The 18,751-nt window shown below is 43.9% G+C and overlaps 1 protein-coding gene across 4 annotated transcripts in view; it reads right to left on the bottom strand.

The window, feature by feature from the left end:
- Positions 1 to 18,751, bottom strand: part of LOC116365613 (choline transporter-like protein 4) — a 34,464-nt gene that overhangs the window by 14,637 nt on the left and 1,076 nt on the right. Inside the window, exons 2-21 of one of the 4 annotated variants that reach the window (XM_031818145.1) lie at positions 15,618 to 15,666; positions 15,174 to 15,247; positions 14,611 to 14,689; positions 10,989 to 11,088; positions 10,585 to 10,716; positions 10,244 to 10,304; positions 9,911 to 10,025; positions 9,629 to 9,712; positions 7,852 to 7,964; positions 7,460 to 7,582; positions 7,025 to 7,124; positions 6,843 to 6,935; positions 3,889 to 3,994; positions 3,467 to 3,726; positions 2,682 to 2,776; positions 2,345 to 2,448; positions 2,114 to 2,187; positions 1,880 to 1,950; positions 1,371 to 1,465; positions 272 to 356 (exon numbers count right to left, since the gene is read on the bottom strand). In XM_031818145.1, coding sequence (XP_031674005.1) covers positions 272 to 356; positions 1,371 to 1,465; positions 1,880 to 1,950; positions 2,114 to 2,187; positions 2,345 to 2,448; positions 2,682 to 2,776; positions 3,467 to 3,726; positions 3,889 to 3,994; positions 6,843 to 6,935; positions 7,025 to 7,124; positions 7,460 to 7,582; positions 7,852 to 7,964; positions 9,629 to 9,712; positions 9,911 to 10,025; positions 10,244 to 10,304; positions 10,585 to 10,716; positions 10,989 to 11,088; positions 14,611 to 14,689; positions 15,174 to 15,247; positions 15,618 to 15,666 — 2,013 coding nt within the window. Of the gene's footprint in view, positions 1 to 99; positions 1,466 to 1,879; positions 1,951 to 2,113; positions 2,188 to 2,344; positions 2,449 to 2,681; positions 2,777 to 3,466; positions 3,727 to 3,888; positions 3,995 to 6,842; positions 6,936 to 7,024; positions 7,125 to 7,459; positions 7,583 to 7,851; positions 7,965 to 9,628; positions 9,713 to 9,910; positions 10,026 to 10,243; positions 10,305 to 10,584; positions 10,717 to 10,988; positions 11,089 to 14,610; positions 14,690 to 14,971; positions 15,101 to 15,173; positions 15,248 to 15,617; positions 15,667 to 18,751 lie in introns of those variants that run through there. The other 3 variants (XM_031818143.1, XR_004208129.1, XM_031818144.1) reach the window with 3 other exon arrangements.

Below are 18,751 nucleotides of genomic sequence, written 5' to 3'. Positions count from 1 at the left end.
ATTACACCTTACTGTACCTTACTATATTATACCTTACTATACCTTACTATATTATACCTTACTATACCTTACTATATTATACCTTACTATATTATACCTTACTATACCTTACTATATTATACCTTACTCTTCCTTACACTACTGTACCACAAGACCACCTTACCCTGTTAGAGTTATAGTGGTGTAGGTTTTGGAGGGTTAGGTGGTGTTGTGGTGTTGGAGGGTTAGGTGGTGTTGTGCTGTTGGAGAGTTAGATGGTGTTGGTACTCACAGAAGCAGAGAAACAGGGTGTCAACACACATGCTGTAGACACTGAAGAAGCCCTGAGCGATGAGGTAGGCTCCGGCCATCACTGTCTGCAGAGGAACATTACGACAACATAGCTGCATGAGTTCTAACAGCACCAATCAATACACTGCTGACAATACATACAGTAAATGTAACTTTAAAAATACACGGCAGTTATCAACACAGGCTACTGCGTTAATAGTCTCATATCCGCCTCCCGAGTGGCGCAGTGGTCTAAGGCACTGCATCACAGTGCTAGATGTGCTGCTAGCTGTGCCACTACAGATTCTGGGTTTGAGTCCAGGCTCTGTTGCCGCTGGCTGCGACTGGGAGACCCATGGGGCGGTGCACAATTGGCCCAGTGTCGTACGGACTAGGGGAGGGTTTGGCTGGGATGTCCTTGTTCCAGCGTGCACTAGTGACTCGTGTGGCGTGTTGGGTGCAATGCACGCTGACACGGTTGCCAGGTGTACTGTGTTTCCTCCGACACATTGGTGCGGCTGGCTTCTGGGTTGGATGAGCGCTGTGTCAAGAAGCAGTGCGGCTTGCTTGGATTGTGTTTCGAAGGACGCATGGCTCTTGACCTTCACCTCTCCTGAGTCCGTACGGGGGTTGCAGCAATGAGACAAGACTAACTACCAAATGGATACCACGAAATTGGGGAGAAAAGGGGCTAAAAGATAAATAATCATCTCATATCAAAGGAGGTTCTACTAAGTTCAACAGTGAAAGAAACTACATGAAAATCAGCCATTTTCATGATCTCATTTCTAAATCCATTTCAAACCTGCATACAACATCTAATACAGGGTTTCCCTAACTTGGTCCTCGGCCCCCAAGGAGTTTACGTTTTGGTTTTTGACCTAGCATTACACAGCTGATTCAAATGATCATCTAATTATCAAGCTTTAATCATTTGAATCAGCTGTGTGGTGTTTGGGTAAAAAACTAAACTTGCACCCCTAGGGGTCCCGAGGACCGAGTTTGGGAAACGCTGGTCTAATGTGTTCATCGAAGATAGAATGTCAATGAAGAACTGTGAGTGTTGAGTGTTTGGTAACAACACTGTTGCATGGACGTGCCAGGATGGGAACCCAGTAATAGTTGAGCATCTCGGCCTGGAACGTGTCGCCAGGCAGGCGGATTTGTCCAGAGAAGAAGAAGAAAGCCAACACACCTGATAAAACAGAGACAGGTCAGCCATTAGATCATTATATTAGTCATACTTCCTTAGTGAAGGAAAACAAGATGCTGATAATAAACACAACCACTGAAGATAAAATGGCCAACACAATAGTTACAGTACTATGCCTTATACTATTTCATGTGTATGAAGATTCTTATAATATCAGAAGTCCAGACACAATATATTAAACTCAGTATTCATTAAGCCTGAAATCCAGTCTGTTTGTGTTTATTAGGTAACCTTTATCTAACTAGGCAAGTGAGTTAAGAACAAATTCTTATTTACAATGACAGCCTACTCCAGCCAAACCCAGACAGCACTGGGCCAATTAAATCCAATTTGATTTCAGGCTGCTATTCATACTTAAAGTTCAAACAAATGTGAGTTCATGTAAACTTCTCTTACCAACTATTGCCACCACTAGTAGTTTGCCAAAGAATATGAGCATGTCTGTCACTCTGTCCAGTAGCACCACCCTGTGGCCAACGAGAGGATGACACATTAAAGAATCTTGACAACACGGAAGCATCTTACATAGAAACTAATATATAATGTCTTCGACTATAATGGAAGTGAAGGAAAAATAAAAATAAAAGAGAGAGAGCAGAAGATCGACCAACCAAATAAACCCAGTCTTACCGTCCGATGTGCCTCATCAACAGACTGTATGCATTTTTGGCTGACACACAGAAGCTCTCCCCGTAGATGGCGATCTATCAGTCATTCAGAATGATGCATTACTGACATTACTGACGAGGATGAACTGCATGTTCCTACACCAAGAATAAATGACCAACTGAGCTAGAACAGGTGGATGCTAATGGCTGCTAAAAGGAATGCCAGACAGTGACAGACAGTCATGTGACTGACCATGATATAAGCGTTCCTGTTGAGGATCTTCAGGAAGTATTCCAGACACCAGAAGCAGCATCTGAGACAGTTAAACAGGAACCGACCACAGGCACTCTGAGAACCTGGAGACACATCACAACATGGGATTCCCTTTAGTCAATGACTGGGGAATCATACAGTCACATTAATAGGATGCTCCCTTTAGTCAATGACTCATAAAACCATACTGTGTGTATGTGTGTATGTGTGTATGTGTGTGTGTGTGTGTGTGTGTGGTGTGTGGTGTGTGTGTGTGTGGTGTGTGTGTGGTGTGGTGTAGTGTGGTGTGGTGTGGTGTGTGTGTGTGTGGCCTTACCCCTGGTCTTATGGTTCAGGTACTCCAGCACCAACCTGACAAGCTGGAAGCAGGTGAGGAGGAGGGCTCCGAATGCCAGAGAGCCCACGTGGTACCTTCCAGGAATGGAAGAAATAAACACATTTCATAATGAACTCCATATGAACACACGAGCAGAACCCAACGTCTGCTACTGAAATACACCACAGTAGACGCAGTCTAAAAAGATATGACATCAAATATCTCTTCACACTGACCCATCATTATGCTTAGCTTATCTACTACAACTAGTGCCCTCATATTCAAGATACAGGTAGGTAAGCTTTGTGGTATTTTGGTATTTTATTAGGATCTCCATTAGCTGTTGCAAAAGCAGCAGCTACTCTCCCTGGGATCCACACAAAACATAATACAGAATGACATAATACAGAACATCAACAGACAAGAACAGCTCAAAGGCAGAACTACATACATTAAAAAAGGCACATGTAGCCTACATATCAGTAGATACACACAAACTATCTAGGTCCAATAGGGGAGAGGCGTTGTGCTGTGAGGTGTTGCTTTATCTGCTTTTTGAAACCAAGTTTGCTGTTTATTTCAGCAATATGAGATGGAAGGAAGTTCCATGCAATAAGGGCTCTATATAATACTGTACGCTTTATTGAATTTGTTCTGGATTTGGGGACTGTGAAAAGACCCCTGGTAGCATGTCCGGTGGGATAAGTGTGTGTGTCAGAGCTGTCTGGCTTAAGGCACAATCCTATGTCCCCACCCACAGAAACCCTTAGTCCCTCATGTCTTACTGTAGAGTGCGTATGAAGCACTGGGACAGGGCGAAGGGTGAGATTTCTGTAGGCTTGCTGAAGGCCCAGTAGTATGAAGCAAAGGTCCCAGCCAGGGTACATTGGCCCAGGGCGATGACAAAGTTCACACACCACAGGAAGGCAAAGATGTTGAAGACCTGCAGGTAAACCAGGTTCTGCTGGAACAGGCCCGTGTCATCGTACCTGAAGAAGATGCAGCGCACCGACGGGCAGTATGGGTAGGCCGAGGAGTTGAACGTCTGGGTAGGGAGAGGAGAGGACAGGGGAGGAGGAGAGAAATATGAGACAAGTGGGAGGCAGTGTTTCCCCTAGTTTACCTAATTTCAAGGTGGGTTGCAAACATGGGGTTCTGACATCAGAATCATTTGTCAATTGAAACCAATAGAAGCGAAGCCATCTACCTGTGGCTTGCAGGTCTCAGAGCCGTTGATGAGACTACACTTATCTACAGAGGGGTCGCTAAGAGACACCACTCTGTAGAGAGGGGCCCCTGATGTGACCAAGTATCTGTGGGGAGCCTCGAGTCAAGGACCCAACCAAACTAAAGGCGAAAACCAGGGGTTGGAAACAAAATTATTTTCCAATCATTTCGTTTTGAACAGAACCATCATTTTTTTTGTTTCCGTTCCACTGTTCCGACCAGGAAACAAAAGTTATGAATCGGTTCGAAGTCATTGTTTATATTGTTCCTTTCTCTTCCTTTTTTTTACATTTAGCTCGACTTTACCAATCAGTGTGGATAGAGCAGCTTGCTATGGAGGGGGCAAACTATACAGTAGACTATACTTCAAAGGGGGAGGGGCTACAGTAGACTATACTTCAAAGGGGGAGGGGCTACAGTAGACTATACTTCAAAGGGGGAGGGGCTACAGTAGACTATACTTCAAAGGGGGGGGGGGGGGGGCTACAGTAGACTATACTTCAAAGGGGGAGGGGCTACAGTAGACTATACTTCAAAGGGGGAGGGGCTACAGTAGACTATACTTCAAAAGGGGAGGGGCTACAGTAGACTATACTTCAAAGGGGGGGGGGGCTACAGTAGACTATACTTCAAAGGGGGAGGGGCTACAGTAGACTATACTTCAAAGGGGGAGGGGCTACAGTAGACTATACTTCAAAGGGGGAGGGGCTACCGTAGACTATACTTCAAAGGGGGAGGGGCTACAGTAGACTATACTTCAAAGGGGGAGGGGCTACAGTAGACTATACTTCAAAGGGGAGGGGTTACAGTAGACTATACTTCAAAGGGGGAGGGGCTACAGTAGACTATACTTCAAAGGGGGGGGGGGCTACAGTAGGATATACTTCAAAGGGGGAGGGGCTACAGTAGACTATACTTCAAAGGGGGAGGGGCTACAGTAGACTATACTTTGAAGGGGGAGGGGCTACAGTAGACTATACGTTGAAGGGGGAGGGGCTACAGTAGACTATACTTCAAAGGGGGAGGGGCTACAGTAGACTATACTTCAAAGGGGGAGGGGCTACAGTAGACTATACTTCAAAGGGGAGGGGTTACAGTAGACTATACTTCAAAGGGGGAGGGGCTACAGTAGACTATACTTCAAAGGGGGAGGGGCTACAGTAGACTATACTTCAAAGGGGAGGGGTTACAGTAGACTATACTTCAAAGGGGGAGGGGCTACAGTAGACTATACTTCAAAGGGGGAGGGGCTACAGTAGACTATACTTCAACGGGGGAGGGGCTACAGTAGACTATACTTCAAAGGGGGAGGGGCTACAGTAGACTATACTTCGAAGGGGGAGGGGTTACAGTAGACTATACTTTGAAGGGAAAGGGGCTACAGTAGACTATACTTTGAAGGGGGAGGGGCTACAGTAGACTATACTTTGAAGGGGGAGGGGCTACAGTAGACTATACTTTGAAGGGGGAGGGGCTACAGTAGACTATACTTCGAAGGGGGAGGGGTTACAGTAGACTATACTTTGAAGGGAGAGGGGCTACAGTAGACTATATTTCGGAGGGGTAGGGGTTACAGTAGACTATATTTCGGAGGGGTAGGGGTTACAGTAGACTATACTCCGGATGGGGAGGGGTTACATTCGACTATACTTCGGGGGGGAGGGGCTACAGTAGACTATACTCCGGATGGGGGGGCTACAGTAGACTATACTTCGGGGGGAGAGGGGCTACAGTAGACTATACTTCGGGTGAGATGGGCTACAGTAGACTATACTTCGGGGGGAGAGGGGCTACAGTAGACTATACTTTGGAGGGGGAGGGGCTACAGTAGACTATGCTCCGGAGGGGGAGGGGCTACAGTAGACTATACTTCGGGGGGAGAGGGGCTACAGTAGACTATGCTCCGGATGGGGAGGGGTTACAGTAGACTATACTTTGGAGGGGGAGGGGCTACCGTAGACTATACTTCGGAGGGGGAGGGGCTACAGTAGACTATACTTCGGGGGGAGAGGGGCTACAGTAGACTATACTCCGGATAGGGAGGGGCTACAGTAGACTATACTCCGGATAGGGAGGGGCTACAGTAGACTGCACTCCTGGGGGGAGGGGCTACAGTAGACTATACTTCAGAGGGGAAGGGGCTACAGTGGACTATACTCCGGATAGGGAGGGGCTACAGTAGACTATACTCCGGATAGGGAGGGGCTATAGTAGACTATACTCCGGATAGGGAGGGGTTACAGTAGACTATACTTTGGAGGGGGAGGGGCTACAGTAGACTATACTCCGGATAGGGAGGGGTTACAGTAGACTGCACTCCTGGGGGGAGGGGCTACAGTAGACTATACTTCAGAGGGGGAGGGGCTACAGTGGACTATACTTTGGAGGGGGAGGCTACAGTAAACTATACTTTGGAGGGGGAGGGGCTACAGTAGACTATACTCCGGATGGGGGGGTTACAGTAGACTGTACTCCATGGGGGGAGGCTACAGTAGACTATACTTTGGAGGGGGAGGGGCTACAGTAAACTATACTTCGGAGGGGAAGGGGGAGGTAGCCTACACACACGGGTAAAGATTTTCAGTTGGCAGGCAGACACTGGAATACGTTTCTGAGTGACAGACACGCTTTGCATAGGTGCTTTGTTGCGTTTTTTTGTGGGACTGTAAAAAAATGCCTGGAACCTAAAAGAACGTTATTAACCGGTTCCCATGCTTTTAAAATTACAGTTCTGTTCCAGAACAGTATAGATCACTTTCGTTCCCGATTCTCTCTCTGTTCCTCTAAAAAATTTTGTTCTTTTCTCGTTTTCTGTTCTGTTCCAACCCCTGGCTAAAACACACATGACAAAATAAGCAGTGCAAATAACCAGTTAGCTTATGCATTAGAAAGCATTGGAAATGGAAACCCCATGTATGATGGGCCAAAGGATACAGGGAGGTCATTCCCCAGTAGGCCACACACACCACCAGCAGAACAAAGGTAAACAGAGGGTAGAGCAGGGTGGACATCAGGTAACCCACCACCCTGCCGACAGAACACACACATTACACATCATTTCATACAGGATAAAACACTAACAAATACAATAAATCAAATCTGAGGCAATGTCCGACCTGCTGGACTCCTCCATGAGAGCAACAGCAACAGAGAGTCTCCTCCTGAGACAACTAAGCACCAGAATCAAAATGGACTCCCACACACACAGGATGATCACTGAGGAAAGAAAGAAATAGTGTTTTTTATTGAGCTGGCCAGGTTTCCCTTGTAAAAGAGGTCCTCTGACCTCAATGGGACATTCTGGATAAAAAAAAGGTTAAATTAAATAGAAACATATGCCAATCTTTGGACACAGGAGGCTGGTGGCACCTTAATTTGGGAGGAGGGGCTTGTGGTAATGGATGGAGCGGAATGAGTGGAAAGGTATCAAATACACCAAACACACAATTTCGCTTCGTTCCAGATACTATTATGAGCTGTCCTCCCCTCAGCAGCCTCCACTGATATAGGCCCAATATAACCCATAGACAGTACATAATGATCAAACTCACAGAAAGCAAGCCAGGTCTCTTTGACTTGAAGGTAGACTGAGATATTTGTATTGAAGCTTAGATCCCCGAACTTCAGTTTAGAAGTGCTGAAATGGTAGTATTCTGAGTAGCAATGCCATATTCCTGGGGAGGAGAAGAACCCATTATGCAAATGATGTCATAATTCTAGATTGAACAGAAAACCAGATAAGGCCAGTATGTGAGTATAAAATAGTGATTGCTAGATACAAAACATTGGAAAGTCAAAATAGTAAGCAAAGCATGTTGACCCTTGTCTTTCTTGTCTGCAAGCGGACAGACAGACAGACAGACACCACCACCACTTGATCCCTACATATGATCCACATAATTTAGTCCAGGCCAGGCTGCAGGGCTGTATGAGCCAGACTTACCGTAGCCTCCCACCACCAGAAGTCCCACCATGAGAATCCAGACCAGGACAATGGCCAGGTACCTCAGCAGCAACAGGAACACCACACTGACTAGCAGAGCCAGCGTCAGACCACTGCAAACACAGCACGCAGCAAACTGTTGGAGAGCAGCTGAGGCATGGTATGGGCATGCTAAACACTCTGACTGACTGGCATTAGTGTTGGTTGGTTGACAAGCAACTGTCCAGAGCAACCACCAGACCACTGCAAACAACTAGACATCCAATGTCTATACTGACATACCACTTCTAATACATGGTCAACACATTGCTTCATACTAAGTGGTAGGATAGTGTGGATATTGGAACAGAGACAGCTCAGGCATGGTATAGACATACAGTGTAAAACACCAGTGGACTAGTTGGTGCTGGTAGACTGACAAGATTTACTGTTGGTTGGTTTACTAGCGTTAGTACCGGTTGGCTGTTGACGGTTGGCGCGGCTGGTAGCCTAGCGGTTAAGAGCCGACTAGTGGAAAATCTGCCACTGTTCCCTTGAACATGACACGTAACCCTAATTGCTCCTGTAAGTCAATCTGTTTTTCAAATCAGATTTTACTGCTTGCGTGAGTTACTTGATGTGGAATAGAGTTCCATGTAACCATGCCTCTATGTAGTACCATGGCTCTATGTAGTACCATGGCTCTATGTAGTACCATGGCTCTATGTAGTACCATGGCTCTATGTAGTACTATGCCTCTATGTAGTACCATGGCTCTATGTAGTACTATGGCTCTATGTAGTACCATGGCTCTATGTAGTACCATGGCTCTATGTAGTACTATGGCTCTATGTAGTACCATGGCTCTATGTAGTACTATGGCTCTATGTAGTACCATGGCTCTATGTAGTACCATGGCTCTATGTAGTACTATGGCTCTATTTAGTACTATGGCTCTATGTAGTACCATGGCTCTATGTAGTACTATGGCTCTATGTAGTACCATGGCTCTATGTAGTACTATGGCTCTATGTAGTACCATGGCTCTATGTAGTACCATGGCTCTATGTAGTACTATGGCTCTATGTAGTACCATGGCTCTATGTAGTACCATGGCTCTATGTAGTACCATGGCTCTATGTAGTATCATGGCTCTATGTAGTACTATGGCTCTACGTAGTACCATGGCTCTATGTAGTACTATGGCTCTATGTAGTACCATGGCTCTATGTAGTACAATGGCTCTATGTAGTACCATGGCTCTATGTAGTGCCATGGCTCTATGTAGTACTATGGCTCTATGTAGTACCATGGCTCTATGTAGTACCATGGCTCTATGTAGTATCATGGCTCTATGTAGTACCATGGCTCTATGTAGTATCATGGCTCTATGTAGTACCATGGCTCTATGTAGTACCATGGCTCTATGTAGTACTATGGCTCTATGTAGTGCCATGGTTCTATGTAGTACTATGGCTCTATGTAGTACCATGGCTCTATGTAGTATCATGGCTCTATGTAGTACTATGGCTCTATGTAGTACCATGGCTCTATGTAGTATCATGGCTCTATGTAGTATCATGGCTCTATGTAGTACTATGGCTCTATGTAGTACCATGGCTCTATGTAGTATCATGGCTCTATGTAGTACCATGGCTCTATGTAGTACTATGGCTCTATGTAGTACCATGACTCTATGTAGTACCATGGCTCTATGTAGTACTATGGCTCTATGTAGTACCATGGCTCTATGTAGTACTATGTACCCACTGTGAGATAGTTGGAAGCTCAGACTTACAGTAAGATCCAGTACCAGGAGGAGGCAAAGTCCTCAAAGACCCTCACTCCTACAGCCTTTCTGTTGAAGCCTGATATCAGTGAGCTGGAATAATGGAAAGATATAGTAGGTTAGGGGACAGTGATGATCTGTTTAGCTACACATATGCTGTGTCCCAAATGGCACCTTATTCCCTATGGGTCCTGGTCAAAAATAGTGCACTACAAAAGGAAAAGAGTGCCATTTGGGACACAGGCGTATAGTATCTACAGGAGAATATTAGTTCATTGGATGAATGATAACCCCATGGCGCTTCTGATGCTGTTGACTGTCTCGTTGACGGAGGCCATTCCGGGCAGAGTGAAGTTGGAAGGAGCACTTTTGAGAGCATGTAGACTGGGCAAACACCTCCCCAGAGCTGTAGTGATTCAAACGGCAACATACGGACGAGTAGAGTGAGGAAAAGGTTCAGAGTGGATTCACCTCAGTTTCCTGCTGTTTCACTTCCTCCTCTGTACCATGATTATGTAGACATCCTTTTTATTTGATTGAACCTTTATTTAACTATTATTTAATGTACACATTAACAGTCCTATCAATAGATGTGAGGATGGATGCCATGTTAAACTACTTCACCTGATTTACTTGGAACAAGGAAGGACGGACAAAGTTCTGCATCAAGGATCTCTTGGACAGTCTGAAAAAGAGAGTACAGGACCAAACATGACTACAAGGATGGCCAATATACAGAACAACTGTATAACAAACGCAATCATGTAGAAACTACATCTGTTTCTAATCAATGCCTCAAATTAAAATGTTTTCCAATCAACCAAACCCTTTAACTCAGAATGAAACACAGACATAAGCTACACTGTAATGTAGCTATGCTTGACAGATTGCTTGGGACTAATGGTCCCACACACCCAGTTCCAGTCTCTATAAGCACATTGATAACAGTGTAAAATGCCCTGTACCCAGGTAGTGGTAGTCAGGTTGAGGCTGTGGTCACAGTACTGCTGATGGAAGAAGTCTTTGGGATTGGCGTCGGGGTCATAGGCAGCAGCAGACAGCATCCAGAAGTGAGACGGACACTTAGGGACACACACCTGCAGAGAAAGGAACAGAGAGATGGGAGGGACCAGACATTAGTGTACGGCAAACGTTGATTTCCCGCAGGTAACGAAAGTGTGAGTGAAACCATCAAGAGAGAGAGTGAGTCAAATCTCAAATTAAACCCTATTCCCCAAATGATGTGGCCCCATACTGTTGACTATTACATGAAGTGGTATATGTCCTAAGCTACATGTTGTACCCTATGCAGTATGTCCTATCTGTTACATCATATGTCCTACGTGACTCTGGTCAAACGGAGTCTGACCTGTGTGGTGGGACACTGTGTGCCTCCGAGCGCTGCTGCCATCACCTTGGTGGTCGTGGCACACTTCAGTATGTCCACATAGATCATCCTGGGCTGGTCTCTGACAAGACAAAGTTAAAAACAAAGACTGAGTTGTCTCAACTTGATCTCTTTCAGACACTCAATGAGTTAGCATACTGCACATCCAGGCCACTGTTCCAGCATCCTGACAGGCATCCTATATCCCTTTAGAGTGCACCACCTTATAGGTCTGGTTAGGACTCATCCATGTTTTCTGATGCTTGGCCTGTAGCTAGGTAGACATACTGTAACATAGGACCGATAACTAGGTAGACATACAGTAACATAGGACCTACAACTAGGTAGACATAACATAGGACCTATAGCTAGATAGACATAACATAGGACCTATAACTAGGTAGACATACAGTAACATAGGACCTATAACTAGGTAGACATAACATAGGACTTATAACTAGGTAGACATACAGTAACATAGGACCTATAACTAGGTAGACATAACATAGGACCTATAGCTAGATAGACATAACATAGGACCTATAACTAGGTAGACATAACATAGGACTTATAACTAGGTAGACATAACATAGGACCTATAACTAGGTAGACATACAGTAACATAGGACCTATAACTAGGTAGACATAACATAGGACTTATAACTAGGTAGACATAACATAGGACCTATAACTAGGTAGACATACAATAACATAGGACCTATAACTAGGTAAACATACAGTAACATAGGACCTATAACTAGGTAAACATACAGTAACATAGGACCTATAACTAGGTAGACATACAATAACATAGGACCTATAACTAGGTAGACATAACATAGGACCTATAACTAGGTAGACATAACATAGGACTTATAACTAGGTAGACATACAATAACATAGGACCTATAACTAGGTAGACATAACATAGGACCTATAACTAGGTAGACATACAGTAACATAGGACCTATAACTAGGTAAACATACAGTAACATAGGACCTATAACTAGGTAGACATAACATAGGACCTATAACTAGGTAAACATACAGTAACATAGGACCTATAACTAGGTAGACATAACATAGGACCTATAACTAGGTAGACATAACATAGGACTTATAACTAGGTAGACATACAATAACATAGGACCTATAACTAGGTAGACATAACATAGGACTTATAACTAGGTAGACATACAATAACATAGGACCTATAACTAGGTAGACATAACATAGGACCTATAACTAGGTAGACATACAGTAACATAGGACCTATAACTAGGTAGACATACTGTAACATAGGACCTATAACTAGGTAGACATACAGTAACATAGGACCTATAACTAGGTAGACATAACATAGGACTTATAACTAGGTAGACATACAGTAACATAGGACCTATAACTAGGTAGACATACAGTAACATAGGACCTATAACTAGGTAGACATAACATAGGACCTATAACTAGGTAGACATACAGTAACATAGGACCTATAACTAGGTAGACATACAGTAACATAGGACCTATAACTAGGTAGACATACAGTAACATAGGACCTATAACTAGGTAGACATACAGTAACATAGGACCTATAGCTAGATAGACATACAGTAACATAGGACCTTTAACTAGGTAGACATACAATAACATAGGACCTATAACTAGGTAGACATAACATAGGACCTATAACTAGGTAGACATAACATAGGACCTATAACTAGGTAGACATAACATAGGACCTATAACTAGGTAGACATACAATAACATAGGACCTATAACTAGGTAGACATACAATAACATAGGACCTATAACTAGGTAGACATAACATAGGACCTATAACTAGGTAGACATACAATAACATAGGACCTATAACTAGGTAGACATAACATAGGACCTATAACTAGGTAGACATAACATAGGACCTATAACTAGGTAGACATACAATAACATAGGACCTATAACTAGGTAGACATACAATAACATAGGACCTATAACTAGGTAGACATAACATAGGACCTATAACTAGGTAGACATACAATAACATAGGACCTATAGCTAGATAGACATAACATAGGACCTATAGCTAGATAGACATAACATAGGACCTATAGCTAGATAGACATACAGTAACATAGGACCAATAGCTAGATAGACATAACATAGGACCTATAACTAGGTAGACATACAATAACATAGGACCTATAACTAGGTAGACATACAGTAACATAGGACCTATAACTAGGTAGACATACAGTAACATAGGACCTATAACTAGGTAGACATACTGTAACATAGGACCAATAACTAGGTAGATATACAGTAACATAGGACCTATAACTAGGTAGACATAACATAGGACCTATAACTAGGTAGACATACAGTAACATAGGACCTATAACTAGGTAGACATAACATAGGACCTATAACTAGGTAGACATAACATAGGACCTATAACTAGGTAGACATACAGTAACATAGGACCTATAACTAGGTAGACATAACATAGGACCTATAACTAGGTAGACATACAGTAACATAGGACCTATAACTAGGTAGACATAACATAGGACCTATAACTAGGTAGACATACAGTAACATAGGACCTATAACTAGGTAGACATACAGTAACATAGGACCTATAACTAGGTAGACATACAATAACATAGGACCTATAACTAGGCAGACATACTGTAACATAGGACCTATAGCTAGATAGACATAACATAGGACCAATAGCTAGATAGACATAACATAGGACCTATAACTAGGTAGACATACAATAACATAGGACCTATAACTAGGTAGACATACAATAACATAGGACCTATAACTAGGTAGACATACAATAACATAGGACCTATAACTAGGTAGACATACAGTAACATAGGACCTATAACTAGGTAGACATACAGTAACATAGGACCAATAGCTAGATAGACATAACATAAGACCTATAACTAGGTAGACATACAGTAACATAGGACCTATAACTAGGTAGACATACAATAACATAGGACCTATAACTAGGTAGACATACAATAACATAGGACCTATAACTAGGTAGACATACAGTAACATAGGACCTATAACTAGGTAGACATACAGTAACATAGGACCAATAGCTAGATAGACATAACATAAGACCTATAACTAAGTAGACATACAGTAACATAGGACCAATAGCTAGATAGACATAACATAGGACCTATAACTAGGTAGATATACAGTAACATAGGACCAATAGCTAGATAGACATAACATAGGACCTATAGCTAGATAGACATAACATAGGACCAATAGCTAGATAGACATAACATAGGACCTATAACTAGGTAGACATACAATAACATAGGACCTATAACTAGGTAGACATACAGTAACATAGGACCTATAACTAGATAGACATAACATAGGACCTATAGCTAGATAGACATAACATAGGACCAATAGCTAGATAGACATAACATAGGACCTATAACTAGGTAGACATACAGTAACATAGGACCTATAACTAGGTAGACATAACATAGGACCTATAACTAGGTAGACATACAGTAACATAGGACCTATAGCTAGATAGACATAACATACGGCTACTCACCTATTCATTCCCACTCCACAGAACATTCCGGTGGAGTTCCTGGGGAAGAGAACATGGCGAGGGTCTCCAAACAACCAGGCTGATGAAGGGAGGGAGAACCAGAGGAAATCATATCACACACTTCCATAACAGGGTTTCATTTTGAGTTCCTGTGAACTTTCAGAGTGGTTCGGTCGATGTAGCTAGGCCTACTGTGCTGTACACTAAAAAGATGGCCGAACTGTATACAGGGGAATCGTCTCTCTCATTGTCATGTTGACATTGACAATCAGATACTGACTTTTTAGATGAGCAAGGGATAAAACAGATATCATAGGATGACAGTCATGCCATCTTCAAACGATGATGAAGACTTCCCTACCCAGAACTCCCATGACCATGTAACCAGCTATGACAGGGGATAAAACAGATATCATAGGATGACAGTCATGCCATCTTCAAACGATGATGAAGACTTCCCTACCCAGAACTCCCATGACCATGTAACCAGCTATGACAGGGGATAAAACAGATATGATATGATGAGTCATGCCATCTTCAAACGATGATGAAGACTTCCCTACCCAGAACTCCCATGACCATGTAACCAGCTATGACAGCCAAGAACAGTATGCAGCAGATCAGATCTGTGCAGCTCCTGAAATGACACAAAGAAATGAAATCAGCTGATTCATATGCTTGAACAAGGTGGACTTAATCCACATGACAGCTAGCTAGCATGTCCGCATTCAAAAGAGTTGTACACAAATCTAAGATGTAATGTGAGCATGATTTTGTATGTGTGCTTCTGCATATGCTGTGATTTTAGCAGTGCATTTTTTTAATCAATGCTAGAAAAAAATACAAATGGTATGTATATGTCCCAAATTTCAACCTATAAAGACCCTGGATAAAGGTACTGCCCTAGTGTAGGGAATAGGTTGCTATTTGGGACGCAAACCATAAATAGGCCAAATGGAAATCGAGATTGAATGAAGGCAAACAACCAATGATGAGTCTGCACAAACCTCTTTCGTACTGGTCCACTGAAGAATGGATCATAGGGAGCGGCATAGCCTAAAATGAAAGAGAACAGATTCAGCACACAGGGTTCTTTCAGACGGAAAATTGGTCAAAGGACTTTTGCTTTTGCAGCAGTTTTCACTGTTGATGTAGGTCTACTGTAACTGCAAACACAAGAAGGCCAACAACATTGGCTTTGGTTTGACAAAATCATTTCAAATATTGACAGGGGTGTAAAGTACTTAAGTAAAAATACTAGAAAGTACTTCTTATGTCGTTTTTTGGGTTATCTGCACTTTATGTTACTATTTATATTTTTGACAACTTTGACTTTGACTTCCCTACATTCCTAAAGAAAAGAATGTACTTTTAACACCATACATTTCCCCTGACACCCAAAAGTACTCATTACATTTGGAATGATTAGTAGCACAGAAAATGGACCAATTCAAGCACTTATCAAGAGAACATCCCTGGTCATCCCTACTGGTCATCCTACTGCCTCTGATCTGACGGACTCACTAAACAGAGAACATCCCTGGTCATCCCTACTGGTCATCCTACTGCCTCTGATCTGACGGACTCACTAAACAGAGAACATCCCTGGTCATCCCTACTGGTCATCCTACTGCCTCTGATCTGACGGACTCACTAAACAGAGAATATCCCTGGTCATCTCTACTGGTCATCCTACTGCCTCTGATCTGACGGACTCACTAAACAGAGAATATCCCTGGTCATCCCTACTGGTCATCCTACTGCCTCTGATCTGACGGACTCACTAAACAGAGAACATCCCTGGTCATCCCTACTGGTCATCCTACTGCCTCTGATCTGACGGACTCACTAAACAGAGAACATCCCTGGTCATCCCTACTTGTCATCCTACTGCCTCTGATCTGACGGACTCACTAAACAGAGAACATCCCTGGTCATCCCTACTGGTCATCCTACTGCCTCTGATCTGACGGACTCACTAAACAGAGAACATCCCTGGTCATCCCTACTGGTCATCCTACTGCCTCTGATCTGACGGACTCACTAAACAGAGAACATCCCTGGTCATCCCTACTGGTCATCCTACTGCCTCTGATCTGACGGACTCACTAAACAGAGAACATCCCTGGTCATCCCTACTGGTCATCCTACTGCCTCTGATCTGACGGACTCACTAAACAGAGAACATCCCTGGTCATCCCTACTGGTCATCCTACTGCCTCTGATCTGACGGACTCACTAAACAGAGAACATCCCTGGTCATCCCTACTGGTCATCCTACTGCCTCTGATCTGACGGACTCACTAAACAGAGAACATCCCTGGTCATCCCTACTGGTCATCCTACTGCCTCTGATCTGACGGACTCACTAAACAGAGAACATCCCTGGTCATCTCTACTGGTCATCCTACTGCCTCTGATCTGATGGACTCACTAAACAGAGAACATCCCTGGTCATCCCTACTGGTCATCCTACTGCCTCTGATCTGACGGACTCACTAAACAGAGAACATCCCTGGTCATCCCTACTGGTCATCCTACTGCCTCTGATCTGACGGACTCACTAAACAGAGAACATCCCTGGTCATCCCTACTGGTCATCCTACTGCCTCTGATCTGACGGACTCACTAAACAGAGAACATCCCTGGTCATCCCTACTGGTCATCCTACTGCCTCTGATCTGACGGACTCACTAAACAGAGAACATCCCTGGTCATCCCTACTGGTCATCCTACTGCCTCTGATCTGACGGACTCACTAAACAGAGAAAATCCCTGGTCATCCCTACTTGTCATCCTACTGCCTCTGATCTGACGGACTCACTAAACAGAGAACATCCCTGGTCATCCCTACTGGTCATCCTACTGCCTCTGATCTGACGGACTCACTAAACAGAGAACATCCCTGGTCATCCCTACTGGTCATCCTACTGCCTCTGATCTGACGGACTCACTAAACAGAGAACATCCCTGGTCATCCCTACTTGTCATCCTACTGCCTCTGATCTGACGAACTCACTAAACAGAGAACATCCCTGGTCATCCCTACTGGTCATCCTACTGCCTCTGATCTGACGGACTCACTAAACAGAGAACATCCCTGGTCATCTCTACTGGTCATCCTACTGCCTCTGATCTGGCGGACTCACTAAACAGAGAACATCCCTGGTCATCCCTACTGGTCATCCTACTGCCTCTGATCTGACGGACTCACTAAACAGAGAACATCCCTGGTCATCCCTACTGGTCATCCTACTGCCTCTGATCTGACGGACTCACTAAACAGAGAACATCCCTGGTCATCCCTACTGCCTCTGATCTGGAGGACTCACTAAACAGAGAACATCCCTGGTCATCCCTACTGCCTCTGATCTGACGGACTCACTAAACAGAGAACATCCCTGGTCATCCCTACTGCCTCTGATCTGGAGGACTCACTTAACAGAGAACATCCCTAGTCATCCCTACTGGTCATCCTACTGCCTCTGATCTGACGGACTCACTAAACAGAGAACATCCCTGGTCATCCCTACTGCCTCTGATCTGGAGGACTCACTAAACAGAGAACATCCCTAGTCATCCCTACTGCCTCTGATCTGGGGGACTCACTAAACAGAGAACATCCCTGGTCATCCCTACTGCCTCTGATCTGGAGGACTCACTTAACAGAGAACATCCCTGGTCATCCCTACTGCCTCTGATCTGGAGGACTCACTAAACAGAGAACATCCCTGGTCATCCCTACTGCCTCTGATCTGGAGGACTCACTTAACAGAGAACATCCCTGGTCATCCCTACTGCCTCTGATCTGGAGGACTCACTTAACAGAGAACATCCCTGGTCATCCCTACTGCCCCTGATCTGGAGGACTCACTAAACAGAGAACATCCCTGGTCATCCCTACTGCCTCTGATCTGGGGGACTCACTACACAGAGAATATCCCTGGTCATCCCTACTGCCTCTGATCTGACGGACTCACTAAACACACATGTTTGTTTGTAAATTATGTCTGAGTGTTGGAGTGTGCCCCTGGCTAAATTTAAAAAACAAGAAAATGATGCCATCTGGTTCGCTTAATACAAGGAATTTTAAATGGTTTATACTTTTACTTTTGATACTTAAGTATATTTTAGCAATTAC

Source organism: Oncorhynchus kisutch, unplaced genomic scaffold, assembly GCF_002021735.2.
Source record: "Oncorhynchus kisutch isolate 150728-3 unplaced genomic scaffold, Okis_V2 scaffold1267, whole genome shotgun sequence".
NCBI lineage: Eukaryota > Metazoa > Chordata > Actinopteri > Salmoniformes > Salmonidae > Oncorhynchus > Oncorhynchus kisutch.
Note: the sequence above shows the minus strand (reverse complement) of the source record. Positions and strands in the feature narration are given on the sequence as shown.